We start from the raw sequence: 20,311 nt of genomic DNA, 5'->3' as shown, positions 1-20,311 counted from the left end.
GCCTTTACGAGGCATTTCTGTTTGGTAAAATAAACCAGCAATAGATATAATTGGCATTTAAAACTGTCTTTAAATATTAATTGAAAATAAGCAGAATTAAAAGAAAAATTATGTGGCTCTGAGGCACTGATTTGTGCTCCATGTTTCCACGTTTTCCACTGGTGTTGTGGAGTTTTCCTGGCAATTTACTGCTGCCCTGTGTCTGATTGAGATGTATCCTGCAGGCTCCCACCTTCCTGTGTCTCCAGAGCAGCTGGATCCTGGATTTCTGGTTTTCATTTGCTTCACCAGGCAGTAGCTTGGCAGCTTCCATTGCCTTGAGTGTAGGGATGTGTCTCTGAACGTACATGATGCTGAGATCTCAGGGTGCCTGGAAATGGGGTCGCTCAATGGGATGCTTGAATTTAAGCTTTGCTCTTTTTTTTCTTCCCCTCCTTCATGGATAATGTGGCACAGGATGAGGTCTAGAAGGGTTTCTCCTTGCTGTAGCATCAGTGATTCTCTCCAGAAGGAAATCAGGAGTTATTGTACATGCAGATTCCTTGGGGTGGTTGCTGCTATTTTTTTTTTTTTTTTGTCCTGCTTTTTTAATCTTCTTGGATTTCATTGAACTAAGATTTTATGCAGTGCTTAGAAAAATAATGTCCCTGTCCTTTACCAAGTGATACAAGCCCAAAAGTTTCATGAAGATACACCCTGGTTGTATTGACTTGCTATCCTTGGGTGATCACTAAGCAGGATTTGAATCTTCAGATTGAGGTTGCAAATTTTGCTTGTGTTTGCAAGTCCTGGCATCCAGTGGAAGGATGTCTGTTAGTTCCTGGGCTCCCTGGCATTTCCTCTTGCCTGCTCCTCTTTGAAGGTTTCTTCTCCCCTGTTTTTAGAAGCTTTTACCCTGGTAACTTTTGCAAAATGTACCACTTAATGGCAGAGGTTTTTTGGCTCCCCTCTGATCTGTGCAGCACTATTATGGAGGCAGTCTTATAATCAATGTAATTGAAGATCAGAGTTAATGAGGACCTCTGTGCCTGCAAAATCCCCCAAGCAATGCTGGGCCTCAGATGTTAGATAAGAAAATGATTGGGCTGAACTGAAAATCTATTTGGCTAATTAGATGATGCATATTCCCAGATGCCAGTGGGGAAAAATACATTTCACAAAATAAAGAAACATAAGATTTTGTAAGAAAAGGTTTTTAGGAAGAATTGACTTGTAACATTCTGGAGGGAGAGGGTGAGGGAGTGTCTCTGACACGAGAGTGCTCATTACGTGTTGGGCCAATTAACTCACCTTAAGCTAAAGAAATCAAGTGGGAACAGACCTTGCAGCCACTGCCCATCCATGCCCTGAGCTTGGCATCCTGACATCTCCCAGGCACTGCCTGCATGAGCTGGGGAAGTGCTGCTCTGATCTTATGGATTGGGATCATTACAATTGTCTGTATTTCTGCAGAGACCTGGGAATCAAATCCAGCATCTCGTGATGCTAAGCAGGGCATGGATTGGGGATTATTTGGGCAGAGGAGTGTCCCAGCTGGTGGACTATTTGTTGGTTCACATTCATATGGAGAGGAATGTTCAACTGAAGTTATTTGGGTCTGAGTGTTGGTGAGCTCAGTATTATTTTGCTGATTAGTATCACATTGGTTTCTGTAGAGTGTTCTGGTATTGGGACAAAATGCATGGTGGTGGTGGTGGGTTGGGGTTTGGTTTTTTGCTTTTTACACTCACCTACTGTATATGTTTTTTTTCCACCTTCTAGGCAGCAGCTTTGTTGTGAGCGAGGGAAGCTACTTGGATATCTCTGATTGGCTTAATCCAGCCAAGCTGTCCCTCTACTATCAGATCAATGCCACATCCCCCTGGGTGAGAGACCTCTGTGGACAGAGGACCACTGATGCCTGTGAACAGCTGTGTGACCAAGAGACAGGTAAGGGAGGCCAGGAAGACTGAAGAACTTGCAAAGCTTGGAGATGCAAGGGAGAAGCTTTGGTTTTGGGTACTTTGATGCCCACTTGGCTTACCTGTGTCAGCCAGGTGGTAGGCACAGAGGCCTGAGAGGTAGCAGCATGGTCAGAAAGTGGTGATCCTCATCAGCAAAGTGTAAATAATGTGGGCAGAAGGATGGGGATTTGAAATGGGGGACCTATCAGTTCTTTGGTGTGGCAGGTGCAGGCATGTGGAGTTTATCTGCCTCTAAGCTGTGCTATTTTGCTGTCCAGTCTGCAAAAACTTCTCACAAGCTTGCTTTGTCTCCATCCATTTCCTTTTTTATTATGTTCTCCTTGTATGCAAAGGCTGCCTCTGTGAAGCAGCAGCCAGCCCTGCTCAGCTCTCAGATATGGGGCTGGGCAAAGGAGAAGTGTGACTTTTCCTTCTGGTCTCTGTGTTCCTGGGTAACACAGAGGGATCTTGAAATCTGCAGTGAGCCATGAACACAGAAACCAGCAAAAGTGCAACTAGTGAATGAAGGCAGGGTGTCTGCCTGGGTGGGACATGGTCTCAGAAATGTGTTTTCCAATCAAGACAATGTTCTCTTAGTACTCATGTTCCAGCAGAAACCGCAGGGAGGCTGTAAAGAGTCAGACTGTGACTTCCTTGTTGAAAGAGCCCCGTGGCTCTGCTTGCCAGCCCAATGCTGCCCTTGAGAGGTCCAGACTTCACAAGAGCTGAGCAATCACACACTGAAAAGCAGACCTTTGGAAGTACCTATCTGACACCCTACCCAGATCATAGTTTCCATGCCAGGCTGGGAGCAGACCATAACTCCATGATGCACTGCATGTATTTTTAGATTTATTTTTATTAATGTCATTCTATTTTTAAGGGTGATTTATTTTTATCACCATAAGAGAGGCAGTTCTGTGGTTTTACTACAGGACATAAATCCTACCTAGATTTCAACCTTTTCAGATCAGGGATTTTATAATCTCTGTGAGCATCCCAAGAGATGGGTGCTGGGGGTTTCCTCTGTCCTCTTGGCCTGGGCAAAGTGTTGATGAGGAGGATGGACTGAGGTTTTTCCTCTCTGGAGGATGAAAGTCTTGAAGGTTTCCCTTGTGAAGTACAGCAGAGCCAGCTTTGAGGTCCTCCAGCACATTTATAGCTAATCTGACTTCAGCCGTCCCCTTGAAGCCACTTGACATGGCATTTATGGAGACAGCCTTGTCCCAAAGCTTCCTTGCCCTAACGTGTGGGCAAACCTCTGGGCAGGACTCGTCCTCAGCAGCAGTGCCACAGGCTCCTGGCACATTTGGGCAGAAGACCACAGGTCATGTAGGCTCTCTCTGGTGAGACTGGAGCTCTTACTCTTTCCCAGCACTCAAGACCTCTTGGGTTGGATCTGTCTGTACAAGTGTTCTGACTCATTACTTCAGCCACCAAGTACTACTTTAGGATGAGTAACAATCTACACTGAAAATGGAGGCTCTGAAACACTGTGAAATGCCAAAATACATTTTTGCTTGCCTGGCCTTAATTTACTTTCCCTCGTGTCTTTGACATGTGCACACTCTTTAATTAAATGATTGCTGCCCCCCTGACAAATTTCAAACCTCATTGCAAAGCACCAGCTCATCAGGGCTTTTCAGAGGGATCATCAACATCTGCACATGAGTAAAATATCATCTTTCTCCTTCCCCCCTGCCTTGGAAACAGCCTTGCCAGTTGGTCTGACATGACTGCAAATACATAACTAAGTGGATGCTTTTCCCCCTGCAGCCATGACCCAGTGGCTGTGCCACAGCCCCAACATCAGATGGGACAGGTACCTTGCTGGGGTCAGGATGTGTCCTCCGCTGAAGAGGTTCATCCAAAGTGCCCCATCCTCTTGGCAGGTGCTGATGGTGCTGTTTGAAATGAGAACAGGGAAGGTTTGTCATCTTCTGGGACTTGCAGTCACCTCTCCTCACTCTCCCTATTTTGGACAGATGTGAGTATGTTGCCAGCGCTGCCGCTGCCACCACGCACTGGGCTTCTCTGCGTAACATCCAGGAGTGCTGGATCTTTCACTAGCCTCACTTACCAGTGCCAGTAACATTTATGAGAGCATCCATTTTCGGCAGCATATGCAAATCCTGATTTGTGAGCACAATTACCTGCTTTGTATGCACAAAACTGATTCACTTGCACATTCTGTGGGCATCGCTTAAGAGACCTGCTGGAGAATTGGTCCCTTAGGGCCAAATGCTGGAAGAAACAGCCTCTGATTTTGTGCTGTCAGGCTTGCTGGAGCAGTGGCATAAATGAGATGGATAGCTACCTTGATTAGCAGGTGCAAATGCGTTGAATTTTTTTCTCCATCTATAAATCAGGCACTTCTCTATTGAAATTCTCTCTTCTGCATCCACAATCGACAGCACCCCCAGAGCAATAGACACTGGCTTGTAAGGATCCAGTGAGATGTGGTAGTGAAGGGTCTTTTCTGGAAATGGGCAGGAGGCAAAAGAATAAATAAAAGTTTCCATCATGTTCCAAATGGGCTAGTTTGTCAGCAGAGTTGCAGCTGGTGTTCCCGTCCAGGTAGGACAGCAGTCTTGTGGGCAGGAGATAGATGAAAGTCATTTTTAAACAGAGCCAGTTTTAAAAGGCAACCTGTTAAGGGGATTTGGAGGTTGCAGAGCTGAGCATGTAAATCAGGAGATGACCATCTTTGGAGAGGGTGTATTTGCATTTATGAATGCAGCCATTTCCTCCAGTAGTTCAATTTAATATCATGCCGCTTTTGGGCACCTCTAGTAATATTGGTTTGCTCCTGTGTACTGCTGCTGTTTTCACTGCTGGAGGATCCTGATGTCTTTATTGACTTAGACTTATGTAAGATGAGGTTCTGTCTCTCCTAAGGTAAGTGGTTTAATAACTTGGTCAAAACCCATGTAATATACGATTTCTTTTCATGTGGCAACACAGCTTGTGTCGTGCACCGAGCAGGGTAGGAGGCAGTTAACTCCCAAGCTAATTTAGCTTGAGGCTGAAGTGTTACAGGTAAATAGCAATCAAAATGCATGCCTTCAAGGAGGCTGAGTTAAGGTTATCTGTGCTGTCTTTACACTCTCATTTTCTGCCATTAGAGTGTTTAATCCTAATGTTCTTGTAATAGTATTTCTGTGCTTGTCTAAAGACCACAGAGAGTGAGAAAGAGGAATGAGTTTTACTGCTCTTGGGCCCATCTCCCTGACTTGACTCATCCCGCCACCTTCTCTGGTGTCTTCTCACCTCGCCATGGTCAGATCTGGTGCAGTGGTCACCCCAGAAGATAACAGTCATGGCACTGTGCACATTGGTCCACCCCCAGGACCTCTCGCTGCTTCTTTGCATCAGCTGCACACGTGTGCTCAGGAAGCTTCCTCAGTGGCTGAGCAGATAATAATGAGAATAAAATCCATGCAGAGCATAAACCCAGACACAATCCTTGGACACTGAGCTTGTACTTAGGTGCTGTGATGGATCTGGGTGAAGAGGGGGGGAGAGGAAGCATAACTGTCAAATTAACTGCAGATTTTCCCTTCGCACCCTGTGCCAGGCTGGAGCCACCTTCCCTGGCTTGTTCCTCCATAGCTAAACTGCTTTTACTGAAATTGCAACGCTCATCAGGATGAAGCAGAAACCCAGCTTCCTGGCACTGGGGGTGTTCTGGTGAAGCAGCTGTGTCCCCTGGGGTTTGTTCCCAGAGGGGAGGATCTGCCCTTGGGTACAGACCTAAAAAGCTGAGGCTGGGTTGTTCAGCACTTGGTGTGGGAGATGCAGTCCCAAAGCAGGTATGAGCACTTTCATGCAGTGCTGACACAGGTGAAAAGGTGTGTGTTTGTAACCCTGCAGCCTCTGGGAACAAGCTGCCACCTCAGCTGGAGCTGGGACTTGTTCCCAGGACCATGCTTTGACCGTGCTACGGCACAACAAGTCATACCTCTGGGATGAAGGCAAACACCAAGGGGTGAAGGTGCTGCTGTGGAGAAGGGAATTCTGGACACTGGCAGTCCCAGAAGAGGATTGATGAGCCACAGGTTTCCTTTGCTCCTGCCAAAGTACCTCTGGCTCCTTAAATAAAAATGCTAATGACAGCAAAGAGCAGCTTCCCTGGAAGCACAGGGACTCAGGGAGCCCTGCTTTTTACTGCCCCTGGGTGGGTGGATTAGGGGCATCTTGCAGCATTGTCACTGCAGATCACCTCTCCCTGATGAGGCTAACAAGTAAGTAACACTGTGGAAATAGAATCTGGAACATCCAGAGCTGAGCACCAGGACCTGCTCTCACTAAACCTGAGTAAACAACGATCCTTCCTTTTGCTATAGTAGCTCGAAATATGCTGTGTCTTGATTATCCAATGTGGTTTGTGGGTCATGAATTGGAAGGAAGAGGAAGGGCTGTGCACACCTGTGTGTTTGTCATGGGCAGGATGTGGGTTGGTGGCTGTGGAAATAGGATGCTTGTAGGTCCTGATTCATTTGCCCTCCTGCAGCAGCTGGATGCTGGGAGGAAGCATGTACAGAACCTGTAGAAATTGCATCCAGCTTCAGGTGTGGTTTTTTGTCAAAATTTGTTCTTTTGTTTGACTCTGGCTTTAAACTCAGGTTGAACCCTAACTTGGCCCAAGTGATGCTGAGCAGGTAACTTCACTTGTGTCAGAAGAACATTGGATTTAGTAGCTCTGAACAAGGGCGTTGGTTTTGGTTTTTTAATGACATGTTGAAATCTGCGCTGTAGAAAATACATTTAACCTGAAGAGGAATTAGAGATACAGGACCCTCCATTCCTATCACTCCAGATATTTTACCCCAGGGTTTCTCAGTCCATGGGGATTAGCACAGCTGGCTCAGCATCCGCCCTCTCTCAACATGGTGCCTGGGAAGGACAGACAGAAAATACCAGAGTAGCTCCAGGAGGCCAAAGGAGGAGGGTGGATGGTGATGGGGAGAGAGTGATGGGAAAGCTCATGGAAACCTGTAGTAGCATAGCAGGTTCTGCTGTTTGTTTGTTGTTGTTTTTTGGAAGCTTCACTAATTGCCTGTTTGTGGGTCTTGATACAGAAATAGATCCAGAACCATTTGTGCCACGGAGATGGAGCCCCTGCTCCTCCAGCAGACTGCAATGCTCAGCCCATCCCCTGCTGGAGGAATTCCCATCCCTTTTCTCAAACTCTACCAAAAGCTTGCAGATCTCCCTTGGAAAAAGCTGGTCCTGAGTTTCTGGTGAGGGGGCTGGTACCTGTGCTCTCTGTGCTCCAAGTGACTTTCCCTGGTGTCCCACCTCTCTGCCACCCTGGATCCCTTCCCAGCAGGTGCCACCGTTTGCCCTCTCACTTACTGAAATAAACCTCCCAATAAAGCCTCAAGCACCAGCTGTAGCTGTTGAAACTCTAGGATTGGAGTCAATAAAATCAATATTTCTGCAGGTTGATGGAGTTTCTCCTTCCAACGCCAAACTGCTGGAGCAGTAAACGAACCAGCAGACAAAATAAACCCTCCAGCCCGGCAGGAGAGGGATTCACCGCCCGGCACCTGCGGCCACGGCTAAGGAGGGAGGCATTTGGGCCGTTTGATGCCAACCTCTGTAGGTGGCTTTTCCCTACTTGCTCTAATTTCAGTGGCAGGAACTGAACATGAGCCGGTGCCCGAGACTCCCAGCTCTGCTTCGCAAGCACTTTGAGTTGTCTCTCATTTGCAGAGCATATATTTGTTATGCATTAAGCGCCAGGAATTAATGATCCGCGGCAAGGCTGGGGAAACTTGCGTACTAAGCACCCAAGGAAAAAAAATAACTCTTCTTTTAAAAAAACCAACCAAACAAAACACTGATGGAGCCATTAGGACCCGCGTGGTCTTGCAGGGAGAGCACCCCAGCCCTGGGGTGAGGCTGAGCCGGAGCAGGGCCCAGCGCCGCCGTCTCTCTCCCGACTCTTTCCCTTTGGAAAAACAACGTTCCTGCCGCTCCCGTTATGAATCATGAGGTTAGCAGCTTTTGACAGATCATAAATCAGTGCTTCGAAGGCGCTAGGACAAATCCCAGGACGTTTAATCTTTAATATTAGACGTGTTTAAGGCAGTGAATATTTCATGAAGGTGCTGTTGCCTTTTAGCACGTTATTAGCTGTCTCTTTCCCCCCCCCCCCCCTTCTTTTCTTGTTTTGCCACCTCCCCATTTCCAGGCTTCTCTTCCTCAAAAATCTCAGCAGTTGAACCCTCGTCTCGCCCCTTCCTGACAATAAAGCTCTTTACTGTAATCCCTGCGAGGCATTTTAAGAACTTGCTTGGGAACCCAATGAGGGCACAGGTACCTACCAGTCTGCATTACCACCATGGTGGGGGTACCCAACCCCCAGCATCCTCCCCAGGTTCCCCCCTCTGCTGGTATTTACAGCTCAGCCGAGCTGTCAGGAGATGGAGAAAGGAGGGGAGGAAAAAAATTACTGGCAGCAGCTTGGAACAGAAACTCCACGTGCAAATCCAATTAATCTTTTGATTTTTGCTGTTTCTTGCTCCAGGTTATGTATTTCTACCAAACACAGAATCAATTTGGGCCAAGCTCTGTTGGGTTTCTGGTGCAGGAAATGTCTTCTCCTGCTGTCAAAAAGGTGTAACAGGGTGAGGCAGCACCCAAAGAACAAAGGGGAGTGAGACCAAGAACCCCTTAGCCACGGGATGGGAGCACAGTGTGAGCACTGCTTGCAGAGGGTGGAGATTGGAGGCTTCTGTGTCCTCCTGCAGGAGTTTGGACTGCAGGAGACTCCGTCATCCCACTGCTGTGCAAGGAGGTGGGAAGGGGATGTGGCCAGGATGGGCCCGGGGCATTACCCCACCTGGGAGGTTCATGGAGGTGGGTGCTGGTTCTTCTCAAGCAAGCTCACAATCCCTGCTGTGGAATGAACCACTGGCCCCAGAGCACTCCCTCTGCCAGGTGTGCAGGCGGGGCTTGGCAGGGCCTGGGTCCATGCAAGGATGTCTCTGTGAGAAAGGCGAATTGTCTTTGGAGGCCATCAAACAGAGGTTGGGTGAGTTGAGGGAGCTGCAGGACTGCATAGGAGCATGGGTTAAGGACAGACCTTTTGCATCATGAGATCCCATCCCCAGCTGCAGTGGGACCTACATCATGTAACTCCCTCCAAAAGAGCTACAGGTTTCTTTCAGCTTCACACATCTCCCTGTCTCCTCCTCTGTGTTTCTCAGTGATTTCAGAAGAGTCCATGGTGCTCCAGATCCACAGCTGTGACCAGGAATGTCTGTGAATGAGTCGAGACAGGCAACAGGGAGAAAAGCCTGATTCTGTGGTCACCGACATGCCTCTGGGGCAGAGAGCTCTCATCCTCTCCTCTTCTCTTCTAGGAGAATGCAGCTGCCATGAAGGCTACGCCCCAGACCCCGTCCATCGCCACTTGTGTGTGCGCAGTGACTGGGGACACAGTGAAGGGTGAGTGGGGACTGATGGTGCATTTGTTCCCATGTTGGTGGGGGCTCTGGTCTCCTCCCCACCAGCTATCACTGGCACCAAAGACCCAGGGCTGGGCTGGGCCACTTTCCTGGCTGCATGACATGCCACAGCTGCTTTTTCTCTCTCTGCCTCCCAGGCCATGGCCCTACACGACACTTGAGCGAGGATACGACTTGGTCACAGGGGAGCAGGCACCAGAGAAGATACTCAGGTGAGGGGAGGAGTGTTTGGCTTGGACATTCAGGAGGGGAGTGCCAATGAGGTCATCTCAGTGGATGCTACAGGACATCCCGACAGATGATACCTCTGGTTACCTCCTGCTCTGTCTTGTTCTGCTGACTGAAGGACATGAGGCATTTGCCTTTGACAAACCTGGAAGTTTTGTCCATGTTGTGCAGAAGGGAAAAGGTTTCCATCTCATCCTGTCAGCTGGACCTGGCTCAACAAAAGAGAGGACAGTACACATCTCCCTGGACTAAAAAGGAGACCTTAAGCATCCCCATGTTCTTTCTGTCAGGTCTCTAGCTCTTCCTCTCTCATTTGGTTTTCAGAACAAGACTACATGACTAACTTATCCCATGGTGCCACTAGTGACCTGATTTCCAGTTGGTCAGGTGCAACAAAGGGCCACCATTCACTGTGGACACTGTTCCTATATGACACATTTGTCCTTATTCCAGGTCCACCTATAGTTTGGGGCAAGGCCTGTGGCTTCCTGTCAGTAAGAGCTTCGTGGTTCCCCCCGTGGAGCTTTCTATCAATCCACTTGCCAGCTGCAAGACAGATGTTCTGGTGACGGAAGATCCAGCAGATGTCAGGTAGGAAGCAGATTTCTCATTTTGTTCATGCTTGAGTGACTACACTGCTCTTTAAATTGTTATTGAGGATGCAGTAATTTCTATGATGATGAGTTTGATTAATTTTCTTTCAATAAGATATCTGGTGTGATAGCTCCCCAGGCTCTTTTGGTCCTGATGGGTCTAGGCTTGGCTTGTGTATATCACTCCAGGCAGGTGAAGTGGTGTGACCCTGTGGTGAGGAAATTTTTAAGTGGTTTTAGTCTAATGTTAGGTTGCACAGCTTACATTGATGCATTCACCAGCACAGAGGTGTCATCTTCAGAAACTTATGTGTGTGTTACGTCCACACAGCCCCTAGTAGTCTGCTATGGTGCTCATGAAGGGCCAAGGTCAGACCCTGGTAAAAGACCATGTTGCCTGTCCAATTATTATACAGTTAAAAGTTTTTTTTCCTTCCTTCAGTAAATGCCTGGAGGTTTCTCTGGCTCTCCCAGTTTGGCTTGCTTGTATTTTAACCAGAAGTCATTGGACTGGGGACAGTCTGGTTCAGAAGTGGGACCTAAGAGGATGTTGCAGGAGGAGAACTGGGGTGGTGGAAGGAGAGGCTGTTTGCTGGGAGAAGGGGCTGAGGGTGGGTAGAAGGGGTCCCTTGGAAAAGGAGCCAGGCAGAACAGATGTCTTCTGTGTCCCAGCTGGCAAGGGAGCAGCAGCCTCTGCCTTGGAGGAGAGCAGTGGGGGTGATTGTCTTCCTTCCCCTGGTGTAAAACCATTGCACTGTAAAGTATAAGGTTCCAATTGCTGAGATGTTTATTCCTCTATTCCCCCATTAAATTAAGATTGAGCACGTGACTGGTGGGTGCCAGGGAAACCCTGCCATCCATCCCTTCCTCTCCTTGCCTTGTCCTTTGATTCAAGACACAATTTCCTGACCTGCAAATTCTTGTCTGGGTTGAGACTCATCTTCCTGGGCTCTAGCAGGATCCTTTTGTCCCCTCAATCCCTTTTGTCTTTTCCTGGAGCAATGGGACGGTGGATTTCCACCTTTCTGTCCTGTCATCATGAGTCTTGGCAGGACTATGTTGAAACAAGTGCCTACAAAACCTATGGTGGAGCCAGGACTGGCATCCAAGAGGTCCTTACTTCCAAGTGTGTTTTTATTGCTAATTAGTGCTTGTTCCCTTTCCTTCAAAAAGAGACCAAGGGTATGTATCTGTAACAGTCTGGCTCTCTTAGGAGCTTTGTTTTTCTTGTCTGCAGAAGACAGAAAAACTTCTTTTTTTTTTTCTACTACTTTCTAGTACTAGTAGAAAAACGACTGCTTTTCATTTGAGAAAGTGAAGGGTTGCCTTGTTGTAAGTTCACATTTTCCAAGCCAAAAACGCCAGGAGAACATTATTTCATGCCTCCTCACATCTTTCTTAGAAGTACCTTAGCAAAACCAGAGGTTCTGAATCTTGCTTTCTGCTCCAGTGCAGTAATTGTTTCTGGGCACTCACCCTCATGGAAGAGTCTCATGATGGACAAATGCCAGGCAGGAGGAGGAGGGGTGTTCCTGGCACAGAAGCTGTTGCCTGCTCCTCCTGTAAATGGAGTCCAAAGTGAGAATTGTAGGTATAAATATTGGAGTGACCCAGGTGGAATAAGGGAGGCGAGTTCATGGTGCTTGTATCTTACATACAGGAGATACTAAATTATTGAAACTTTAATAAACGTAATAATAAATATTTGATGTTGAAGTATGGAAGGTTTCAGGGATACAGTGAACACCAAAAAGTGATCTATTATTTTTGCATTAGAGCTTAAACACTTCTCAAACAGGGATCAGGCTGCTAGCTCAGGGTCTTGAGCACCCTGGGGTAGGTGGAAACCAAGGTGATAGCACCTGAGTGGACTGTGGTGGTGTAGAGGAGCTAATGCTGGGGCTGGTCAGGTCCACTGCTGGTAGCTGGGGTGTTGGTGCTTGTGGGCATCATGTTGGCCTGTTTCTGAGAAAATCCTCTGAGGTTCTTGGGTGCTTTCACACAAGAAAGATACTTTTAGAACTGGTTGTCTATCAGCCTCTTTGCTGGGCTGTGGGACTGCAGTGGCACTCCTGTCCCTCCATGCTGGCAGCTCCTGCAGCACTTGAGCTCTAATACAGTCACATCCCCATGACAAGGGGCAGGACCTGGGCTGTATGACACCAGCTGCAGCATGACCATGTCTTGGCCCCTGGAATGCCCTGCTCACTGTCCTGGAGTGCTGTGATGGTAGCTCAGTCCTGTGTTTCTCCTCTGTCTTTAATAATGAGCCTTCTGCATTCTGCCAGACCTTTCATTAGTGTGACACCTTTTGGCTCCAGGGTCACTTGTCTTGAAAAGTTTAATGGAGGGAAATTGCAGAAAGCCTGGCTTGGAGAAAACAAGTGATGAAGTTTTCACAGCTCTGAAGGTTAAAGGTTAAAACATAGTCCTGTGTTTAGTGAAGATGTTTGTGGAAAGGACATGTGGGGCTCTGCCTTTCAGCAGCTCTATGGAGCAATGCTGGTTCCCTGCTGGTTCCCTGCAGGGGTGCTAGTTCCCTGCTGGTTCCCTGCTGGTTCCCTGAAGGGGTGCTGGTTCCCTGCTGGTTCCCTGAAGGGGTGCTGGTTCCCTGCTGGTTCCCTGAAGGGGTGCTGGTTCCCTGCTGGCTCTCAGAGGGGTGCTATTCTCCATGTGTGTCAGCATTGAGCAGTGCAGCAAGGTGTCCATGATGCTTTGGTGGGGGGGAATGATGAGCCCCAAAGCCTCCTCCTGCTGCTGCAGCCAAGCCAAGCCATTAGAGAAACTTCCTATAGACAGAATTCAAAGCTCTATGTGCAAATATCCCACTGGGATGTTCCCAAACTGGGGCTTGAGTGGGGACAGGACTTTGAATGCAGAACTTGGCGGCAGAGGCTTTAGGGCTGTGCATCATAAATTCAACATGAAGGTGCTTAGAGTTAATGAAACTTGTATGTATAATTTATCAGTAACCATACTGAGCATCCCCTGCTCAACCCCAGAGTCTGATCCTCTACACAATGATCATGTCAGTCACACATCTAAGATTGTGGCAACAACCTTAAGAGTGACATCTTTGTTAGTATGATGTTGGCCAGCAGCTCTGTGAGGCTCTCCCTGCCCTGGGAAGCCTCTGGCTTGGGCTGGAGGACAGGTTCCAGGCTGGGCAGGCTGCCCTGGTAACACATCCCCTGCCAGGGCGAGAAATACCTCCCAGTCCCACCTTGTCTCACTTGTCTTCAAGATCCCTCTGTGTCTTCCTCTCCCCATTGCTCCCATCCCTTTCTTTTATTTGTATTTCTACCATAACCTGGTGGTAAACACAGTGCTCCATGTTTGTTTGGTTTTTTTTAAATACATGACTATGAGGTGTTTAATCCTTCTGCTGGCCTTCCTTGTACACCTTGATGTCTCTTTTTGGCCCTTTAGCAAGTGTCACTTGTCCTGTGGGACCAGGAATTTCTGTAATTGCAGCAGCATATGATGCTTCACCCTGTTGGCAGCTCACGGGGACCACCCACACCCACAGCCCCTCAGTCCAGCACTGAGCATCCCTGTGGGGGGAAATAAAATCATCCTGTGGGGGGATAATGAAGGCATCCCTGTGAAGGGGTAGTAAAAGCATCCTTTGGGGGGTTGATAAAGGCATCCCTTGGGGTGCAGCCAGCTGTGGGGGACTGAGAGGGGAGATGCCCTGGGGGGCAGAGCACAGCACTGGCAAATGCCTGGTGGTCCCAGTTCTCTGTGCCACCTGCTCTATGAAAAAGTTGGTAATTTCTGGTGAGCAACTGTAAATCAGAGGCACGAGCCTCAGCTGCTGCCTGACATGACATATAGCTCTGTCATTATGGCAACCATAGAAACAAATAAAAGCCTTGCCTTCACTTGACAAGCCTTTGAGATATCCTGATGGAGAGACAAGTGTTCAGTGGCAGAATGAATTCTCTTGAACTCGCTGTCGATTCATCTTCGTTTTGCTCCCAAGTGAGCCCCTTTGCTCTGCGAATTCTTTGCCAAGGTACAATCGACTGGATTTGGTTTTGTTTTGTTTTCATTTTTATTATTTATTTGTTATTTCATTTCCAGTTTTCATGGCAGCAGAGAGCTCTACTCCCCAGCTCAGCAGCCGCATGTGTCCTGGCTCATGTCGAGGACAGGATCTGGGCTGTTTTCTCCTTGCTAGTTGCTTTCCCTGGCTCAGCCTTGCTGTGCCTTTTCCCCAGGGGTTTTGCAGGGATTTTTTGCAGGATTTTTGCAGTGATTTCAGCACTTGTGATTTTACAAGTCAATGCCAAAAGCTGCAGTGTGAGGCTCCTTCGGAGCAGAAGAGGATAAAAAGCAAAGTGGATGAGAAAGACAAAGAGAATCTGGGCCAGGAGAGGGGAAATATCTTTGCTGTTACCACAGGCAGGGTACAGGCAGGAGAAAGCAGAAGGCTCCCTGCCAGCTCTTCTTGCTACTTAGTGGAGGAGATGCCACGAAACTTGAACTTTTCCCCCCTCTTTTCTGTCTCCTGCCCTGCGGGAATTGAGTGGGCCGTGCTTTCTAGATGCTTGATGCTGGAGGGACCCTGTGCCAGGAGGTTGAGGAAGAAGAGAAGTCCCTTTTTCAGGCTGTTCCTCAGTGGGGACCAGGGGACCTGCCTGCAGAGCCTCTGGCTGTGTTGGTGCCAGTGAAGTGGCTGCGAGGGGCTGGCAGTGGGTGCCCGTGATGAATGGATGGCTTCACACGACGGAGCGAATCGATCATTGCATCAGCAGGCACAAGTGGCTCATTTCTGCAAGGAGGGCAAGTCATTGCCCTGCACATCACGGAGACACCGTCAGCCCTGCAGATAATGTCCCCGCCGCTCGTGCCTGGGCTTCTTATCACCCTAACATGCCATCATCTAGCAAAAAGTGGTGGAGAAGCAGCTTGTAGTGCTAACCACCGGGATACAGGCAGCCTCTGGCCTCATCCTTGGGAGGGAAAGGACAGGTGCTTTATGTAGAGGCAGCCACCAGCCCCTGCCCTGAGTCTGTCAACTCAGCATCATCCTGGCTGTTTACTGGGATTTTTCCTGCTCCCTGCCTCCCACTTTGATTTATGAGAGCAGCTTAGAAGAGTGAGGTACGTCTCACTTGGCTACGGGGTGACTAAATTAGACATAACCTTGCGGCAGCCGCTGGAGAGTGTGAGCAGCAAAATGAGAGAGGGATTATGGAAGTGGTGTGATGGGATTATAGGGGCAGAGAGGAAAGGGGAGGAAAAAAACCCAAAACCCCAAAAGCTGAAATGATCTAGGGAGAGCTGAGGGTAGGTCAGAATTTAAATGTGGGTAACCCAGCACCTCTGGGAGGGTGCAGGAACCTCACTGACCTTGACCTGTCTCTTCCTGGTCCATCACCAGGTGTTGAATCTTTCATGCCCAGAATTAGAGGGACATTCAGCTTTCCCTCTTTGGAGGCTTTAAATAATTACTACTACAGTATTGCTGAGTTTCACTCTCTCTGCTCTCATCCTTTGCATGATCCTGAGACATATTTTGAGGTCTTGGTGCTGGGCCATAAAACTGCACAGAAAACTATCAAACCTCTTAGGGGCAGTGGTTGTAAATTTGGACCTGGTTTGTAGGCAAATCCATTATAAGGAGCAGCAGCACCAGCTACAAATTTGGCAGCTGAGCATTTGCTGTTCCTCTCGTCCATGGAGCCACAGAGCCCAGGAGGGAAAAACAACCCAATGAGTGAACAGATTTTGTTTATATATTTACTGAGACAATTAAAAAAACTCTGGCACCGCCAAATACAGAAATGCTGTCTCACACCCAGAATTATTCCCTTTGATATATCTGGGATCTCCCATCACAGAGGAGGGTTTGGCATTGGGCTCTGTAGTTGTCCTGAACGCCAGATCTGCTGCTGTAGCTGTGTCCATCTATCTGGCCACCTGGATCTGTGGGGGAGCAGGATCCTGCCAGTGCTGAGACATGCAGGGAGTACTGAGGGTTTGGGGGGGAAGGCAGGGGCTTTAAACCAGCGTGTTGCTGTGCAAGCTTAGCAGAAGGGGTGATGCAAGACAGTGAAATCAGACCTGAGGTTTCTTCAGTGAAAGCAGTTCTCCCCTCTCTGTTTGATGGTGTTATTTGTCTTTATGTCTCTGCCTTTGCTTTCTGTTAAACACTGGCTGCAGTGTGCTTTGTAGCTGCCTGTTCCCAGAGCAGCCCCATGCCCTCACTGTTCACACTGCCTGTCTGTACTGTTTTCCCTGAAATATGAGGAATAGATGGAGACTAGATGGTTTTCAAGTGGGAGAGGGACCAGGCAGTCCATCCTCTGGTCCATACAGGGCTGGCTGTGTGGCAGGGTGGTGCTGGAATGGGTGGGGACTTGTGCCAGGCTTGGGACAGGGAGCCTCTGCTCTCCTCTTCCTTTGCTTTGGGAAAGGGTCAGGTTGCTGGGGATGGACACAGGTGTGCCGGGCCAGTTTGTAGTGTGGGTCCTTGAGCCTCAGCAAGTATCTGGTATCAGCTTTTCCCTCTTCTATTTTGGAGCAAACCCAGCCACTGCATCTTCCCCTGGAGCCAGCCAAGCATGCGACTGCATGGCCAGCAGGCTGGGAGCTGCATTCATGGCTCGCTGGGAGCAGGAGAGTGACAGCAAAGGAACAAGGATGGTTGCAGCAGGGGGACACAGGACAGCTGGGGAAGGATGCTCTGAGTCCAGTCCCTCTTGCCCAGGGCTGGCCTCAGCAATTGTCCTTGAGGCCCTGAGATGCTCCAGGGCAGGGTGGGATGATGGCCCTGGCCCTGTCTGGATGCAGGGCTCTCCTTCAGCTTAGCTGTGCCACCAGAGTTGTGGTCCTGGGCAGGGCAGTGACAATGGGAATGGGTTCATTCCTTCTCTTCTGCTAACTCTCAATGCAACATAGTGGCAAGGTCTGGCACCATCCATCAACCAATTCTGATGAAATTTCAGTTACTTTAAACTCGTCCAGCATGGACCGTATCTGCCCCTCCCTTCTCGTTTATATCTCCCATAACTACTGTTGGATCACTTCATCCAAAGGACAAAATTAATAAAATTCAGCTGAGCTGAAACCTTCCTGGGAGCACGCCAGGGACCTGCTGCAGGCTCCACAGCTGGAACAGGGAGGGGGAATCATCTCAGCAGAAACAACGAGAATAGAGATGGACACAACCAAGGGAGCTTTGTCCGCCTGCTTTTAGGACGCCAAGAGAAGACATTGTCCCTCTTGGAGAAGACAGACCCCTAGGTTTATTTTTATGGGGGCTTTTTACTTGGTGCATGGGCAGCTGGGGCTGGGCACGGGGTAACTGCAGTTGCAGCCAGTGAACCAGGATGGCCACACTCTCCGAAGACAAATGAAGTTAATTGGCTCCAATTCCTGCTCCTCAACAGCCAGGGTGATGTTTCCATCAGCTCTGGTGGACTGAGTACAGTGCCCCACTGCCATGGCTGCTCTCCCCAAGGGATTTGCTCCACCCCCAGATGTCACCCTGGCTCTTGGGGTGATTTATTAGGGTAAAATGTCCTATTTTCCTCTTGCTGGCCTCGGGGCAGCTGAGGGAAGCATCTGTGCAGCACTTTCCAGACTGCTCACAGTAACTTTGCTCATTCTGTACTGGTTCCTCTCATTCCATGCAGTCTCCAGATGATGGAGAGATGCTCTACAGGCTCTCCCTGACCTCCAGGCAAAGGAGAAAAAGCAGCTCAAAATGAGGTTAGAAGGATGGAAAAGCTCAGCACTTAGTTCAGAGACAGCATCAGCATTGCACAGAGCAGGGGGTGGGTGTCTTGTGTCTGGTGTTGCCTGTTGGCTCAGAAAACCTTTCTATGCTTTGCTGTAGCCAGACCAGACATCAGCAGCAAATCATCTGCCCTTTGCCTTTGCTTTACCCAAGTTTTGCATCATCACCCCTTTTTATCTGTTTATTTGCTGCTTACTCAGCTTCTCCATTTCCCTTTTAGATGTTTGTAAGTGCCTCTCAGGTCTTTCTCTGGTCTCCCCAAATCTGGCTGCTACCTACAGAGTGAAATGCAAAAGCTTTCTTGATTTTTTCCTGCTGCTCCATGTTTGAAGCCCAGAGGTCTGGTGGGCAGTGACACTTTCTGGATCATTATGCTGGGGTGTGTTAAGCAGAACATTGTTTTGAAGGACTAAATCAAAGAGCAGTGCAAAGCTGGAGAGGTTTGGAAGGGAGGCTGGGGAGCCAACAGGGGAAAAAAGATAATCAAGAAAATTAGGTGAAGCCTTGCAAAAAAATAATCCCATCTTGGGAATTGCCCTGCTTTCGCTGCCTGAAGAATTACTGTGCCATAATCAATTCAGCTCTAGACATTTCCTGCAGTGTTTTTGATATAATGAGGTGCTATTGGCTGCAGCCAAGTGCCTTTTATCATAACACAGATGGGTGCAGTTAGGGACCTGCTGCTGTGCTGTGCCACAGGCTGTGCTGTGCTCAGGACCAGGCTCTGGTGGTGGCTGGAGTGGAGTCAGGGAAGGCAGCACTGGGAGGGATGGGGATGAGGGTGTTGATGGACCAGAGGGTCTGTACATTAAGCAGGCTGGTATTAAGCAGGCATGCTTAATTAAGGGAGGCATGTAGGGGGGTGAAGAGCCCTCACTTGCATCCTAGAGCATGTTCAGGTGTGTTGGCACTGAGGCTGGATGGATTTGGAGGAAAACATTTTCATGTCTCCTGCAAACAGGTCTGGACATAGCACGCAGGGGTTTGTCCCAGGCATCACATAGCTGGGTCGTTCAGAGCTGGCTGATGTTGTTTCACCTCATGTACAAGGCAAAAGTGGCTCAGGCTGGGGCAGTGTCTGTGGTGAACCCAGCAGCACGCAATTAAACACCAGCTAACACTTCCCTGCTACTGCAGGGGACTTACAATGACATAAATGAAGAAGCTGAGAGTTAAGGCAGGATACTGTGCAAATATGCACTGAGCTTTTGCAGTAAGAAGTCTCTTTATTCACTTCAGTCCACATTTTTTTTTTTTTTCCCCCCAGTCAGTGCATATCAAACACAGACGGGCCAGAGCGGGAAGTGTTGGCTCTGAAATGTGGGTCTTCCAGAACTGGACACAGCTTGGAATTAATGATAAAGTTGTGGGTGGATCAATAAATGGCTTCTTGATCCTTAGAATCATAGAATCATAGAACTGTTCAGGTTGGAAAAGCCCCTTGGGATCACTGAGTCCAACCATTGTCCCTATTCTACAAAGTTCTCCCCTAAGCCACATCCACCAACACCACATCCAAATGACCCTCAAACACATCCAGGGGTGGTGACTCAACCCACTCCCTGGGCAGCCTGTTCCAGTGTCTGACCACTCTTTCTGTGATTTTTTTTCCCTAATGACCAGTCTAAATCTCCCCTGTTGCAGCTTGAAGCCATTCCCTCTAGTTCCATTGCTAACTACCTGTGAGAAGAGAATCCAAGGGTGAATACATTGCTTATAACCACCCATGCCAGACATGGTCTGTAAGCTCCTGATATATGTTAGGGCTCACCTGCCCAAGTAAAGGCTGTGGAGCAGATATTCTGCACTACCTCCCCCACAAATCTTGCTCTTACGGGCACTGGGAGCCTGGGTGGGGACAGTATTCCAGTCCTGTGTCTGACACTGGCAGGCTTTGCTGCCAAACTCCTTCATCCTCCAATGAGAGTCCTAGTGCCACTATCAGATGGGAGCAATCCCCAAAGGGCTTGAGAAATGTTACTGAAAACTCCTTGTCACATCTTCCAGCACAACTCAAAGGCTGCTTTCTGTTGGGTCTCTAAGCTACCTCCAGTTCCATGTCAATCCTTATCCATGGCTGCTTTGCTAGTCATGTCCCTGCATCAGTCTCTCAGTTATCTGTTGAAGTCCAGGGGGATCAGGTATTTCCCTTTCCTTGAAAAAAAAAGAAAAAAAGAAAGACATGTTCTCTTACCACAGATAGATAAGGGGTGAATCTGATACACCTCAGGTAGACACAGAGGGGACAGTGACCAGAGTGTCTGCCAGGAGCTGACAAACCCTCTGTCTGATCTGACTGGGTGCAGCTCTAGTGCATTG

General features: G+C 48.6%; 1 protein-coding gene across 2 annotated transcripts in view; it reads left to right on the top strand.

Moving 5' to 3' along the window:
• The window catches only part of ASTN2 (astrotactin 2), a 332,514-nt gene that overhangs the window by 133,175 nt on the left and 179,028 nt on the right, over positions 1-20,311 (top strand). For both annotated transcript variants that reach the window (XM_051636914.1, XM_051636915.1), the window contains 4 exons: positions 1,762-1,929; positions 9,317-9,401; positions 9,559-9,633; positions 10,103-10,240. In XM_051636914.1, coding sequence (XP_051492874.1) covers positions 1,762-1,929; positions 9,317-9,401; positions 9,559-9,633; positions 10,103-10,240 — 466 coding nt within the window. The remainder of the gene's footprint in view (positions 1-1,761; positions 1,930-9,316; positions 9,402-9,558; positions 9,634-10,102; positions 10,241-20,311) is intronic.

Source organism: Apus apus, chromosome 19 (genome assembly GCF_020740795.1).
Source record: "Apus apus isolate bApuApu2 chromosome 19, bApuApu2.pri.cur, whole genome shotgun sequence".
Classification (NCBI taxonomy): domain Eukaryota; kingdom Metazoa; phylum Chordata; class Aves; order Apodiformes; family Apodidae; genus Apus; species Apus apus.
Note: the sequence above shows the minus strand (reverse complement) of the source record. Positions and strands in the feature narration are given on the sequence as shown.